Source organism: Haliotis rufescens, unplaced genomic scaffold (assembly GCF_023055435.1).
Source record: "Haliotis rufescens isolate VD_foot unplaced genomic scaffold, xgHalRufe1.0.p SCAF_4, whole genome shotgun sequence".
Classification (NCBI taxonomy): Eukaryota; Metazoa; Mollusca; class Gastropoda; order Lepetellida; family Haliotidae; genus Haliotis; species Haliotis rufescens.
In genome coordinates this window covers 22,190,052-22,206,266 of record NW_025964112.1, presented here as the reverse complement: position 1 = coordinate 22,206,266, position 16,215 = coordinate 22,190,052, and the positions used below count along the sequence as shown (strand labels likewise).

Here is a 16,215-nt window from a genome sequence, read left to right as displayed (position 1 = left end):
AAGACGGGAATTCAGATAAACAGGATTAAGTGTACATTGGTGGTGTGATTATTGCTTAATGTTCATAGTAGGAGGGTAGGATGAAATAACCTTGTTCTCCATTGATTGATGGCTTGTGGCGACTAATGTGGACTGCTTCTGTTAGTTATTCTTAGTGAAAATAATGAAATGTGTTAATGTGCATTGTTTGTCCACAGCACCATGAAGAGCTTTACCACTTTATTTCAAGGTTGAAGGCAGTAGAGACAGTGGTGCATAAAGATGTTTATATAACCCTGTAGGCGTACCGCGTTTGTCAATGTAGGTATTAGTGGACTCCGCCCCTGCAATAGGCATGGGGGTACTGGTCGCATTCTTGATGGAATTCAACATTAACATATTGTTTTTCTTAATTTTAACAAAATAAGTAAATGCACTGTCGTGTGACTTAATTGTTTGCTTCATGGATCACTTGATTGTCTGGTTTGTTTACAGGCTGATGTCGCCTGGCAGAAGTACTGCTGTGCGGCGTCAGGCAATACATACTTAGTATCCTTTTTTATTCAAATTGTGTGAATGGCGGTAGGGCAGGACATGATTACATTTTTCGCAAACACCTCGTGTCATCACTGATTTTAAGAGGTCCTTTCATGTAATTGTCACAGCTATTTTGTCCTTTACGCCAAATATTATATCGTTTGGTGGCTAATCTAGACTGGTTATTCTTTTCCATTGCCAATTTATATTTAGATAGATCATCTCAGTTAGATTCACTAGTTTCGCGAGTGACTACAGAATTACCTGGCGGCCGTCGTGACTCTCATCTAGATATATCAAACTATGTACCTTATATCTTTTTGCCATGAAAACATGAAAACTTTTCTAAAAGATCGCTGTGTTGTACGAACGTGTTTGGGCGTTGAGCGGAATACTGTGCCTCTCTTCCCTTGTTATTATGTAGTTACAGGAGGGGCATTCCTACTTTGTCCAACACCTATTCAAATCGCGACCTTTGTGTTTTTAGATGAGCCCTGACCTCACACAAACATAAAGGGTATTATACCTTGGCCAGCTGCTGGACAAGTAGGAAGTCACCTACGGAGTGACGAGTGGACCCGAATGCAACAAATGGGGGGTCACTTTGCGGTTGCGATAATCTAACTTATCAGCTGACCGCACATCTACATCAATGATCACGTCGGATGGAGCCCGGCTCAAAGGTCAATTAAATTCGCAGGGTCAGTGACACGGTTGGATGCTAAACTACTAAAGCCACGGGTTTCAAACACATCCCACGGGTTTCACACTCATGCATTCACATGAATAGAATGGATGTGAACAAAATGCCCTATGCAGGTCGAATGATATTCAGCTTCTTTCTTACATGTTATAATAGCGCTACACGATTACGCATTCTCGTGAATTTTAATGGACGAATGGTTGACTTCACATTTAAGGCCTGTAAATCTTTACCTCATATTTAGGGCCAGTTGAATCACTGGGCATGATGAGCTCAACATGATGTAATCACTTACCTTTCATTGTCTGATATCAGTCGTGTCGGCGAAGCTTCAGGTTGGTTGGTTTGTTGCCTAACGCCGCACTCAGCAATATTCCAGCATCTACATGACGGTAGTCTGTAAATAATCGAGTCTGGACCAGACAATCGATCAACCCAATTGGGATCGATGACATGCATCACCGAAGTCAGCGAGCCTGACCACCCGATCCAATCAGTCGCCTCACGCGACAAGCCAAGTCACCTACGGCAATGATTTCTGTTATCAATTGTTCATCATTTCACACAGATGATGTTTGTTATTGATTCTTATTCTTATCAAATAATACCCATTGGTTACAAATAACTTTAAAAGTCCACAAAGAAACAGGCATCTTTGTCTTCGTGGGTAATAGTAGTTTTGGTAACGTCTTCATTAGGGATATATGAATATTAAAACATTTCTTCTCAGGCAATCTTTCAAAATTTCACACGCTAACCCCCAGCGTCACTTTTATCGGAATATGACGTGACGAAATGATGAAAGTTTGATACAGATTGATATAAGATGTTTGCTTTAGTTACGATATGCGATATGGGCATTGTTGTTGCGGTCCAAGGACTATATCTAGTTCATTCAAACATAAAGCAAGGTGAACGCGGTCTCTTTGACTTAGTAATTATGAGCAAACGATCTAGTTGTGAGTGTTGCTCACACTGTTGTGTGATGTAAAATATGCATGTAAAATGATATGGTTTAAACAATTATGCATTTGCAGACAGCACAAAACTCAAACTGTCCATTCAAACATTAGATCTATAATTATAAAATACGTTGAACACAGTTTAACGTAAAAGCATGTCTTAATCAGTGCATGTATACGAATAATTGTGCTGTCTCCGCTTCTGTCAATAAAGAGCCTCTGTGGGTGTTGTTCAAATATTTCTTTTATACCGGTATGTGTCTGTGTGTACATACGATCCCGTGCTTTCAACACTCTCTCTATTTAGTTGTGTAGTAGTCACATGACACAAACTGCGGTTATAGACCAAACGAGTTGCTATGCATTCGTTTTGTGTTCATACAACTAAACACATCCGACGTGCAGCTTTGATGATGAACGCATCCACTGTCTTCGCCCAAGCAACTGCTACAGTCATTTGATCACGATGTTCCCAAAATACTAAAACCGGTTGGTGTCTAATTTTATTGCCTTAATTTATTATTGTGTCGCGTCCTCCAAACTAAATGTTTGTATATAGTGTAATTTAGCCCTCTTGAAGGCATTGTGGTATCAGCTTCGCGGTAATGTTGAGAGAATAACATGTTTGAATGCTTCAGTTGTTTGGTTATGCTAGCCATATATACGATTTCCCGTTTGCATAGTTTCCTTGCAATATATTACAAATCTTCACAACTATGAAAATTACATCAACATTATTATAGTAAACAGAATTATAGTATTCCATTGTACTACAATAATCGAAAAGGTTCTGTGTTGACAACTGGATTTCACTCTTAAATACATCGTCTCCATCTAACACGACGATGTTTACGCATGTAAAACTGTCCTTACGATATTGAAATAAATGCATATTTTTTTACAGTTCATGCTTACTGAAAAGGGATTTAACATAGAAACTGGTGAAATTCAAAAGCTTTATGAACATCGCCAGTTATTTTAATAATAATAATTTTTATTAGGCGTAAAAATGTAATGTAGACGCTTGGCGCCTAGCACTTTACCGTATGTGACAACACGTGACCTCCCTTATCACTGATATATAGTCTTAGCATTCAGGTTTTTCCTAGTGCTGAAAACCCCAGCTGAGATTTCCGTGTTTCAAACTGTGTTTCCTGAAAGTGTTTTAATTAATATACTTCGTTATACTCTCGCAAGGTAAGACGTTAGAAAACCGGCTTACGGCTTGATCATATATAAATATTTAAGTTGTTCCTAAATGTTTCTGTATGCCTTTTCATATCCTATACAAGTTTTTAATTACTTTATACATTATTGATGAATACGAATAGATAGCACATGTATGTCACAACTTGTGAGACTGAGAGATGTCACGATAGCACTTTCCCTTGCAACTATACACAGTTGAGATGAATCCTGCGCGAGGTCAGTGATATTGTCACAAAATTTGTTTGAAAATATTGATAAGCGGCCTATCTGTAACCCAAAGGAAATAGCTAATATCAGAACACTGCCTCTGAAATTGATGTAATATACAACCAATTGTTGTCACTTGACGGAATGTATTCCCGATTATCAGCTTGCCTGGTCACCGACTGTAACACGAGACTGTCAGATAAGGCTCCATTGCGATATTGGAAGAACACTTTACCTGTGACATGAACACCGATTTGTGAACACAATCCGCTGTTTCCGTTGATTTATGAGTCTCCGAATGTATTATTTCAGTTCGAGTTAATGAATATTTGTAACAAAAATAACGATGAAAAAAAATTCATCTGGAGTTAGGCAAAATAATTGAACGTTTTCATGCAAAGTAAACTTGTTAACTCGAATCGACTGTCGAAATGAATCTACTCATCCTTAGAATCTAATGCAAATGCCACTCCATAGTACCGTGTTTGAGGCTTCGGTCCTGAATTACGTCGTCTTAAATAATATGTCGAGTTAAAGGAGTTCGATGTCGAGCAGGTTCATTGTTTACAATATGTTTCATGCACAGATATGCATCTTGCAAGTGGGGTATGTGAGTGAGTGAGTATTGTTTTACCCCGCTTTTAGCAATATTCCAGCAATATCACGTCGGGGACACCAAAAATGGGTTCACATTGTACCCATGTCGGGAATCGAACCCGCCGTGACGAGCAAACGCTTTTACCACTAGCTACCCGACCGCTCCAGTGGGGTATGTGTATTTCAATGAACAATAGAATGACGTCAAAATACGTTTAACCGATGAAATACCATATGTGATGTTGAAATATTTGTCAACATTAAATACGATTTAGACTTTATGCTACGATTATTGTGTCCTGTAGTGCCTTTTAACATGTATTATATAATATGTGCATCCTTTGTTTCTATGATCGTTATGTACGTCATAAAACGATTCTCCTATTGTGTTCAAACACACGATCAGAAGTGAGATACTTGATACAGGTGTTCTACAGGGATATTGCTTTTGTCCAATCTTTTTTAATAGTAAAGCAGTACGCTTGTTTTGATGTCAGCGTCCTTGGGGTATCAATTATCACAAGGTGGCTGAAGGTAATTGAAGCTTCTCATCCGTAACCTGGTCGAAAGCTGTTCGAAAACCCGACACGCTTAGTGAAAGGACACATTGCTGTTCAGGCTTTTCAGGGTACGCACACCGCGTCCTTACCGCCAAACGACCACAGAGTGCTTGTCTGCATCAGAGAGAGGTAGGACACTTAATTTCGCAATCTGATACACTAGTAGATGATTCAAAAGCGAGTTAAAATTGTTGAAACCAAATGCATTTGATTTATTGTGTGTTTCTCTGTGTGCTTCGTTATGTATCTTGGAATCAAAGTCAACATTCAGCTGAAGACATCAGCAAGCTTCTTTTAGGAATATTACTATATACATTCTTATAAAACTTAAGAAACTTGATAAAGTATACTATCCCAATACTGTTACCAATATATGAATGCAACGACTATGAAACAAGATTTACATTGTCAGTGCGTGCTTTGTTGATATCACAAATCCGATCTGGGAAATGAAGTTTCACATTATTCTAGGACTCAGTTAGACAAATTACTGATAAATGATATATGGTATTAAAATAGTTTGCACATACACTGTCGTTAATCAACGTCAAACAAAAGAAAGTCAAATGTGTCCATTATCGTGATAATTACCACCCCACCCCAAGCTCTATGGGAGGTATTGTATGCAGTTTTACATTACATTATCTTTAACCATATACGACCAGAGTTACAAAAAACATAGCTTTTATCTGACTTATTTTGTGTTTATTACAAAGGTAAATTCGAAGGCGCATGTACCATGATATACCTTGATAGTTTCACTTTAATCAGTTTAGACTTATCGGATTTTCATAAAGCGGTATTTTCAACGTGACGGGGCAAATGTTCAGTGTATAGTGGACGGAGTTTTAGAAGGATAAACATACATCGGGCATCTCTTTGAAGGCCGTGGTGGGTTGACACAAGGGGCACACACTCTTTACACAAAAGGCGCCAGAAGCAACACATGAACTGAACTCAGCAAGTTTGACAATGAAATATTAGCCTCATCCCACGGTGAGAGTTTCTATAACACACGATGTCCATATCAAATAGACTAGTTATAATACTGATATTGACTCAAAACGAAGGCCATCTCGAAACTATGTTTTTACTATTTAGTACTCTTCTCCAAAGCTGAAACATGAATAGTAATTTAAACATTCTAGTGGTATATTCTAACTGTGTATTAACTCAAAAAGAGGTTAAACTCCCAACGTTTGCTATTTAAAGTCAGTATTTCCCCTTTTGCGAAATCATAAATAGTAATATAATTATTAGCTTTGTCTAAGGGCGTAAGTTTCGGCCTTCGAATGGTAGCTCAGGGTGATGACGGAAGACAAAACTCAGGGGTGAAGTTTAAGACGACAGCAGCCATGTTTATTGTTGATGGTTTGGAATAAGTCGAAAAGGTACATGTTGATAATAACGTGACAGAACGCACACCGGGACCGAGTGGCCAATATTCCCGGGTGAAGACTCGGGTCACTTCCCTTCTGGCTGTCTCTCTGACTGACCATGTCAGTCGGGTTTTGTAGAGCGAGGTATTACGTAACGTGTGGCAAGGTCATTGTCCCACGTGTATGTCTATACGTAAGATCCGGCGACGTTAGGAGGTGTTAATTCAAATTTATAGATAGCGCTGGTGATTAAGAGTCCTGTCCCGAGGGGCTTATGATAAGAGGGGATACGCCGAATGTTTGGTGAATATATTAGACAAAGGACATAGAATTTCGGTGCACTTGGAAACATATTGAACCAGTTAGGTATTTAGATAAATGAAATGTTAAATAAAAATATTGAAATGGTATGCACTATAACAGCTTAGTAAATGGTATATATATGCCAGTGTTTATTGGCACCCTAGAGGTTTAGATGTTAACAACTTTGAGTGCTGCCTTCACGCCACTCACGCCTAAATATATAATCATAACTTTCATGCTGGCAAAACACAACAGAGAAGGCATTGACGAAATTGTTTGCAGTACAATATAGTTGTTAAACCTCCCGATGATTGGTAACTATATCCAACTCTTACATTACTTTAAAAGCAAAGCAAATCACCGAACTGCGTCAAGATACAGTGAAGAGATTTGGACAGAATTTATTCTTTAACAATTTTGTAAATTCAAAACAAGCATACCTGTGTGCAGTCGTGTTTCTATGTACGTACTGGGTTGCAAATAAACCAGTATTGTTCTTTTGCAAATTTCGCGGTACTAATGGTAGTATATTGCAAATCATGATTCAGGGTTTACTAATATGCATGCACACTGTTCATGTTTCAGCAGACGGACATGATTATTACATGTCCTTACCTAAACGCATTGACACTCTTGCCCTTCAATAAATCAGCTCTTGAAAGAGTGGACAGATTCTTTATAGCCTCTCTTTCCCTATCACCTAAAACTACCTCTATCCCTACAGTGGGCTCCAGCGTCATAATAACCTATCAATGAACGGTGTTGTGCTTTCAATATAACCTTAGGAAACTTGAAAGAAGGATTTAAATGTGTCCCCGGAAAATGATACCGTGATTCTTTATCTGCCTTATTGATTTCGTCTGCGTGCGTTTTCATTTAGAACTTGTCAGGTAACTGTTAAAACAGGTCCTCATATTTGTAAACAGCTGGGGAAATAGTAGAGAAAGCACTATTGAGGCAATAGTTGGACAACATCCTGCCTGGGTTAACGAAGACGTGCCGTGAATGCTAAGTTGGCGTCACTCAATGGGGTAAACTAAGAACGTGAAAGTGTCCCATGGTAACAGCCCAACCCCTCGCAACAAAACATAAAAAAGCCAGTAACAATTTACTCGTCGGGTCGACCAACGCACATTGACTCAACATGGCTTTTTAACCACAAGGGCCTCTGCTCCCCTTATTGATAGTAAACGTCTTTTTAATATTCAAAATTAGAAACCGCAACAGCTGTTGTACCCGTGCGGCGCTCCTGATAGAGTCTGAATCCATGAGACGAAATCCTGGGCTTGTTACGAGTATAGGGTGTTATGAATTCCTGATCATACTGGCACTTCCATGTAAAGCTTCTTCGAATCTAAACAACCTATAGTTCCAGACATATACGTTTTCCTTGAGGCGTCACAAGAATTGGTTTCAATAGGATTTAAAGCTAGTTATATTATTTCTTCTATCGTGATAGAAATTGCGTGACCCCAAAAGGGCATTTTAAAAGCTACTTCAGCCTGCACAGGTGACCTAATTAGATTAAGTCATTGATATCTCATTGATGCTTGTATCCCTTACTATCTACTCATGATATACATGTAGGAATGTAACTGTTAGGTCAACTCAACGCTTAACTGTAGAAAGTTACACTGTTTATACACTTGGTAGGTTTGGAGCTTACATTGATTTCGATTGGCGTAGAAACCTGTAGGTCTAACATACATGTTCCCAGTACCTCATACTATTGAATTTTCACCAGGATATGCCTTAAATTTCATATCGTATTTTAGTCGACTTTGTCTTAGTATTGAATTATGGCCCGCATACTTGTACATGTCTTCTGTTGAATAATGATCTACATGCATGTCTATATAAAAAAAATGATCCACATAATGTCTACTGTTAAATAATGATCCACTTACAGGCCTACTGTTCAATAACAATTCACTGACATGTCTTCTGTTGAATAATGATCCACTTACAGGCCAACTGTCGAATAATGATCCACTTACAGGCCTTCTGTTCAATGAGAATCCACTGACATGTCTTCTGTTCAATAATGACTCACTTACAGGTCTACTGTTCAATAAGAATCCACTGACATGTCTTACGTTGAATAATGATCCACTTACAGGTCTACTGTTCAATAAGGATCCAATGACATGTCTTCTGTTGAATAATGATCCACTTACAGGTCTACTGTTCAATAAGGACCCACTGACATGTCTTCTGTTGAATAATGATCCACCTAATAGTCTACTGTTCAAAAAGAATCCACTGACATGTTTTCTGTTGAATAATGATCCACTTACAGGTCTACTGTTCAATAAGGATCCACGGACATGTCTTCTGTTCAATAATGATCCACTTACAGGTCTACTGTTCAAAAAGGATCCACTGACATGTCTTCTGTTGAATAATGATCCACTTACAGGTCTACTGTTCAATAATGATCCACTGACATGTCTTCTGTTGAATAGTGATCCACTTACAGGTCTACTGTTGAATAATGATCCACTGACATCTCTTCTGTTGAAAAGTGATCCACTTACAGGTCTACTGTTGAATAATGATCCACTTACAGGCCTACTGTTCAATAAGGATCCACTGACATGTCTTCTGTTGAATAATGATCCACTTACAGGTCTACTGTTGAATATTGATCCACTTACAGGTCTACTGTTGAATAATGATCCACTTACAGGCCTACTGTTCAATAAGGACCCACTGATATGTCTTCTGTTGAATAATGATCCACCTACAGGTCTACTGTTCAATAAGGACCAACTGACATGTCTTCTGTTGAATAATTATCCACTTACAGGTCTACTGTTCAATAAGAATCCACTGACATGTCTTCTGTTGAATAATGATCCACGTACAGGTCTACTGTTGAATAATGATCCACTTACAGGTCTACTGTTGAATAATGATCCACTTACAGGTCTACTGTTCAATAATGATCCACTTACATGTCTACTGTTCAATAAGAATCCATTGACATGTCTTCTGTTGAATAATGATCCACCTACAGGTCTTCTGTTGAATAATGATCCACTTACAGGTCTACTGTTGAATAATGATCAACTTACAGGTCTACTGTTGAATAATGATCCACTTACAGGTCTACTGTTCAATAATGACCCACTGACATGTCTTCTGTTGAATAATGATCCACCTACAGGTCTTCTGTTGAATAAGGATCCACTGACATGTCTTCTGTTGAACACTTACCTGCATGCATGTCTACTTTTGAATAATGATATACACAGAACATGACCGCCATGGTCTCTGGTTACTCCATTTGACACCAATGAAGTAAGGTCACAACAAATGGGCTTTGTTTCCTTGTCAAAGTGATCATTAGTCTTGGAAATCAATAACATTATTGCTTTTGAAGACTTGTCAAAACATCATTTGCGCAATGCATCTTATCATGAACTATTCAGCAGAGAGGTATAGTTGACTCACGTCAGCCATTGCCGGTAAACGTTTATTGCAGATATAATAAAATATCTAACTCAAGTAACCTGTTCCCGATGAGAAAACGTAACGACGGGACTGGCGACAAAGGATCACATACATTGTAATTAATGCATCATGGCTTTGGCATTCAACACTATACAAATTGTAAGAGGCTCTTACATTTGTCATCATACATGTAAGAGACTCGCATAAAAGCAGAACACTAATGTTGGTTGAATGTTTTGCCTATTTTCTGAAAAAAGTGCTAACTTATATCCCTGCTTTGAAAATATTACATGTTGGTGGATTACGTCTATCTAACATAATACAATAAATGACAGGTTTAAAGCAATGCAATACAAATGCAGTTATCTGACAAATAAAAATACATCACCATGGGATATAAACTTATAGGTGACGACGCTGTTTTAACTCCAACGGATTTCTAAAACTCACGTACTTTAAGACTCATATGTGAGACTGTTGTAAGATAAGTGGGAAGTAACGTGAAACAGCATGTAAATCTGATATGATACTGACCGCAAGACACACGGGGTTCCGGACAAGTGGAAACAGCATACTCTGCATTGTAAAATTTATAATGTGAAAGCTATTAAGTTTGTTTGAAATAGCCCATATGAGCAAAATGGCAATGGCAGACGAAAAAAAGAGTTTTCTAATTTCGATTTCTTTCTGCAATAAACACCACACAGCATTAGATTTTGAATAAATGCGTAACAATACTTGACCATATTTGATTTCATTAGCTAATAATACTAGATGAATCATGGCAATTTCAAACCACTCTACCACAAGGATTATTGTTTACAGTTAAACGTACCCACAGTATCAAGGGAAATTAACATATCAGTTAATGACTCATCCTGATAAGGTTAACCATAGATACCAGGACATACAAGATACTTTTCAGTAGTTTCCTAAAATCTATAACCATATCAGATACTGTAATATATGTATCGTCCACAAAAGCGCTTAAGGCTCCATTAATTCAAGTTTGACATGCGTTCAGGGGTTATCGACCTTGATCTGTTAAAAGGCGGTCATGGGAACATAAACTTTTGTGACCTCTGCATGTTTACCATGTTTGCACTTAATACCATCATGAATGTCAATTATTTAACTATAAACTTCCATGTATGGTTGAAAGAAGTAACAAGTGGATGGGTTCTGAGGGAGCATTTGTTTGGCATGGCATTATTAATGTGTTTGAAGATGGCCACATTTGTTTAGGTATTGTTGTTGTACAAGAATGACTATCATCTCACTCTTACGTTGTTAGAAGTATGTCCACTTCATGCAGCTGTTAGATTTCCAATGTATATATTATTATTGTTTATAATATGGCACTCATACCTGTGTCAACAAATAAATAATAATTCCCCTTTTGAATATTACTCTACAAGTGACATTCCAAATACGTTTATTAATATTTCTAACAAGAATACAACCATTCTATCAAGGATTGACTGTGTTCATTGAGGTATGAATCGAAAAACCGATGTGCAAACTGTAGGAATCCGCGTAGTTATTGATAATAAGTTAACACGGTCATACACGCTGAATATATAGATAGGATATTCGATGTGTCGAGTGAAATATCATGTTTCCTTCATCGAGTGACGGGAGAAATGGGATATATTCACTTGTGGTTATGCCACGAGTGAAAATATCTCCGTTCCACCGTCACGAGATGAGAGAGACATGATATTTCACGACACACATAGAATACCCTATTTATGATATACTTTTGTGTATTTTTTGACTACGGATTATGGGATTATTTCATAACAAATGTAAAACCGTGAAACGTAACCCTTCCTAACACGTAGGGACGTTCACCACCTCTTGTAAAGTAGTTCCGTGTTTGCAAAAATATAAACAAAAGTTACAAAAAATATTTGATATCAATAACATTCTTTATCATACATTTGGATATCATTATACACAAAATCAACCACAACAAAAATGTTCTTATAATCTACGAGACTGTTGTTGTAAGCGTAAAAATAAACGCTTGTCGAGTAATGGCGCTTTACGAAACGAACAGTCTCGATTGACGAGTTTAATGAGAAATTTACTGTTTTTTTACGAAACATTTTTAAGAGAATAACAAACGACAAGAAGCGAAATAACTCCATAAATGACCATCTGTCATTATTTTGCTTTCTCAATGCGGCACATTGTTCATTTGTGTTTATTTTACGCATATGACGGCGATCTCTCCAAAGTCATGTTTACAGTTATGACTCATAAAGCAACACGTCAAACGATAAGTGAAAATATATTGTCAGTTGTGATGTATAGCCAAATGTATATGCCCAACGGTCATATGATAGGATGTAAAAAAGAGAAAACAATGCTATTTCCGTCACCATAAATTGACCAACAAAATCACTGGAACTGAACACATTGAGACAAGTGTGGAAATACTGCTCAACCGTTGCAGTGCTTTCGTGTTTTACTTTTGAGGGAGTAGTGAGCAGTTGATGTGAGATTTTTTAATTAGAAAGAGTTTATCAATATTAACAACTGTGATAAAATCTTTTAATATATTTTAACACAAAATATCATGATGGAAAATCTTGCAAATAGATGGCGCGTAAAATTTACAACTAAAAGTCAGGTAAGCAAACTCCACTGAATTCTACAACAGAAAAAGGGCGGTCGGGTAGCCCGACATGGGTACAATGTGTGAAGCCCATTTCTGGTGTCCCCCGACGTGATATTGCTGGAATATTGCTAAAAACGGCGTAAAACTATACTCACTAACTCTCTACAACAGAAAAAGTGGCAATACATTAAATCAGATGTAGCGCAGCAACTATTACTTTTTAAGTGTTGTTCGTTCGATACATTTACGAAAGCGAATGCCAGCAGCACTGGGTCAAGACAGCGTAACCCAGACGTATTCGTGGCTTACTCCACACGCCTCACTCCGCCGTAGACCCAAAGTGAAAACTGTTTACCACCCCAATACCAATTGAGGAACCGTTTCCATCAATAATGAACAGATTCATTCGTTGTTTTAAGATTTCCTTAAAATATTCATTATATTGTTCAGACCAGCCGAGAAAAGAAACCAAGATCCTTCTCCAAGACGATCGGCACCTAGCAGCTGTTCTAGGTCAGCTCTGACTTCAACTCAACATGGCGCTGTGCTGCAAGAAAAAGAAGGGCAAGGGCATGGGACTACAGGTAGGGGAGCCTATACCTAGATCACATACTTACCATTTTGTTGTAGGCCATATTCCTTGGAAGTAGAGAGAAGGTGATGAACACGATATACTGGAAGGCAACTGAGATGGGTATACATGCGCGTTATTGGTAAATTTGTAGCAGAACTTGAAGAGACAAGTTATTAGTTTGAGTATACAATTGTGTTAACAGGTTTTCTGATTGATATGTGCTATTGTACGGCTGGTTTGATAGGTAGCCTTCTGCGTTCACACATTCACTTGTTTGACAGGTGGTGTGTGGTTATAGGTTAGCTGTTGAGCAAGCATATTACAGTTGTAAGAAGCGACACAGATTAACAGTTATATGTTTGGGCCCGTAAGTAACGTCGGTCGCCACACAGTTGTATGTCAACACGGTAACTACGGTAAATGGTATTTCACACTGGCAGATATGTCCCTGCAGTATATACAGTTGTATGTGAAATTGGTATCTTTAAACGCAGCGACCGATAAAATGGCCGTGTCTACAGTTTTAATTCACAAACATATCCACATTTGTAAGTCACAGCGGTACCAACAGTTGCAAGACATGACTGTATAAACACTTGTATGTCATGCGGTACCAACAGCTGCAATTATTGACAGTATTTATATGTGTATGTCACCGCAGTACCAACCGTTGCAATTATTGACAGAATTTTGACAGTATTTATATGTGTATGTCACCACAGTACCAACCGTTGCAGTTATTGACAGTATTCATCTGTATATGTCACCGCAGTACCAACAGTTGCAATTATTGACAGTATCCACATGTGTATGTCATCGTGGTACCAACAGCTGCAATTATTGACAGTATCCACAATTGTATGTCACCACGGTACCAACAGTTGCAGTTATTGACAGTATCAACAATTGCATGTCACTGCAGTACCAACAGTTTAAGTTATTGACAGTATCCACATTTGTATGTCACCATGGTACCAACAGCTGCAATTATTGACAGTATCCACATGTGTATGTCACCGCAGTACCAACAGTTGCAGTTATTGACAGTATCCACAATTGTATGTCACCGCGGTACCAACAGCTGCAATTATTGACAGTATCCACAATTGTATGTCACCGCGGTACCAACAGTTGCAATTATTGACAGTATCCACAATTGTATGTCACCGCAGCACCAACAGTTGCAATTATTGGCAGTATCCACATTTATATGTCACCATGGTACCAAGAGTTGCAGTTATTGACAGTATCCACAATTGTATGTCACCGCGGTACCAACAGTTGCAGTTATTGACAGTATCCATTTTTGTACATCACAGTTGTACCAACAGTTGCAGTTATTGACAGTATCAATTTTGGTATATCACCGTGGTACCAACAGTTGCAGTTATTGACAGTATCCACAATTGTATGTCACCACGGTACCAACAGTTGCAATTATTGACAGTATCCACAATTGTATGCCACCGCACTACCAACAGCTGCAGTTACTGACAATATCCACAATTGCATGTCGCCGCAGTACCAACAGTTGCAATTATTGACAGTATCCACAATTGTATGTCACCACTGTACCAACAGCTGCAGTTATTGACAGTATCCATAATTGTATGTCACCGCAGTACCAACAGCTGCAGTTAATGACAGTATCCACAATTGTATGTCACCGCGGTACCCACAGTTGCAGTTATTGACAGTATCCATTTTTGTCTATCACAGTTGTACCAACAGTTGCAATGATTGACAGTTTCCATTTTTGTATGTCACCGAAGTACCAACAGTTGCAATGATTGACAGTATCCACAATTGTATGTCACCACGGTACCATCAGTTGCAATTATTGACAGTATCCACAATTGTATGTCACCGTGGTACCAACAGTTGCAATTATTGACAGTATCCACAATTGTATGTCACCACGGTACCAACAATTGCAGTTATTGACAGTATCCACAATTGTATGTCACCGCACCACCAACAGCTCCATTTATTGACAGTATCCACAATTGTATGTCACCGCAGTACCAACAGCTCCAGTTAATGACAGTATCCACAATTGTATATCACCGCGGTACCAACAGTTGCAGTTATTGAGAGTATCCACTTTTGTATATCACAGTGGTACCAACAGTTGCAATGATTGACAGTATTTATTTTTCTATATCACCGAAGTACCATCAATTGCAATTATTGACAGTATCCAGAAATGTATGTCACCACGGTACCAACAGCTGCAATTATTGACAGTATCCACAATTGTATGTTACCGCAGTACCAACAGCTGCAGTTATTGACAGTATCCACCCTTGTATGTCACCGCAGTACCAACAGCTGCAGTTATTGACAGTATCCACAATTGTATGTCACCGCGGTACTAACAGTTGCAGTTATTGACAGTATCCATTTTTGTACATCACAGTTGTACCAACAGTTGCAATGATTGACAGTATCCATTTTTGTATGTCACCGCAGTACCATCAGTTGCAATTATTGACCGAATCCACAATTGTATGTCACCACGGTACCAACAGTTGCAATTATTGACAGTATCCACAATTGTATGTCACCGCAGTACCAACAGTTGCAATTATTGACAGTATCCACAATTGTATGTCACCGCACTACCAACAGCTGCAATTATTGACAGTATCCACAATTGTATGTCACCACAGTACCAACAGCTGCAATTATTGACAGTATCCACAATTGTATGTCACCGTAGTACCAACAGTTGCAGTTACTGACAGTATCCATTTTTGTATATAACCGTGATACCAACAGTTGCAATGATTGACAGTATCCATTTTTGTATGTCACCGTGGTCCCATCAGTTGCAATTATTGACAGTATCCACAATTGTATGTCACCACGGTACCAACAGTTGCAATTATTGACAGTATCCATAATTGTATGTCACCGCAGTACCAACAGCTGCATTTATTGACAGTATCCACAATTGCATGTCACTGCAGTACCAACAGTTTAAGTTATTGACAGTATCCACATTTGTATGTCACCATGGTACCAACAGCTGCAATTATTGACAGTATCCACATGTGTATGTCACCGCAGTACCAACAGTTGCAGTTATTGACAGTATCCACAATTGTATGTCACCACGGT

At 38.4% G+C, this 16,215-nt stretch overlaps 1 protein-coding gene across 3 annotated transcripts in view; it reads left to right on the top strand.

The window, feature by feature from the left end:
* Positions 1 to 16,215, top strand: part of LOC124132162 — a 163,107-nt gene that overhangs the window by 27,924 nt on the left and 118,968 nt on the right. Inside the window, exons 1-2 of one of the 3 annotated variants that reach the window (XM_046495913.2) lie at positions 2,532 to 2,670; positions 12,969 to 13,102. In XM_046495913.2, the coding sequence (XP_046351869.1) occupies positions 13,055 to 13,102 (48 nt within the window). In that variant the 5' untranslated portion in view covers positions 2,532 to 2,670; positions 12,969 to 13,054. Of the gene's footprint in view, positions 1 to 2,531; positions 2,671 to 4,763; positions 4,884 to 12,968; positions 13,103 to 16,215 lie in introns of those variants that run through there. The other 2 variants (XM_046495912.2, XM_048381790.1) reach the window with 2 other exon arrangements.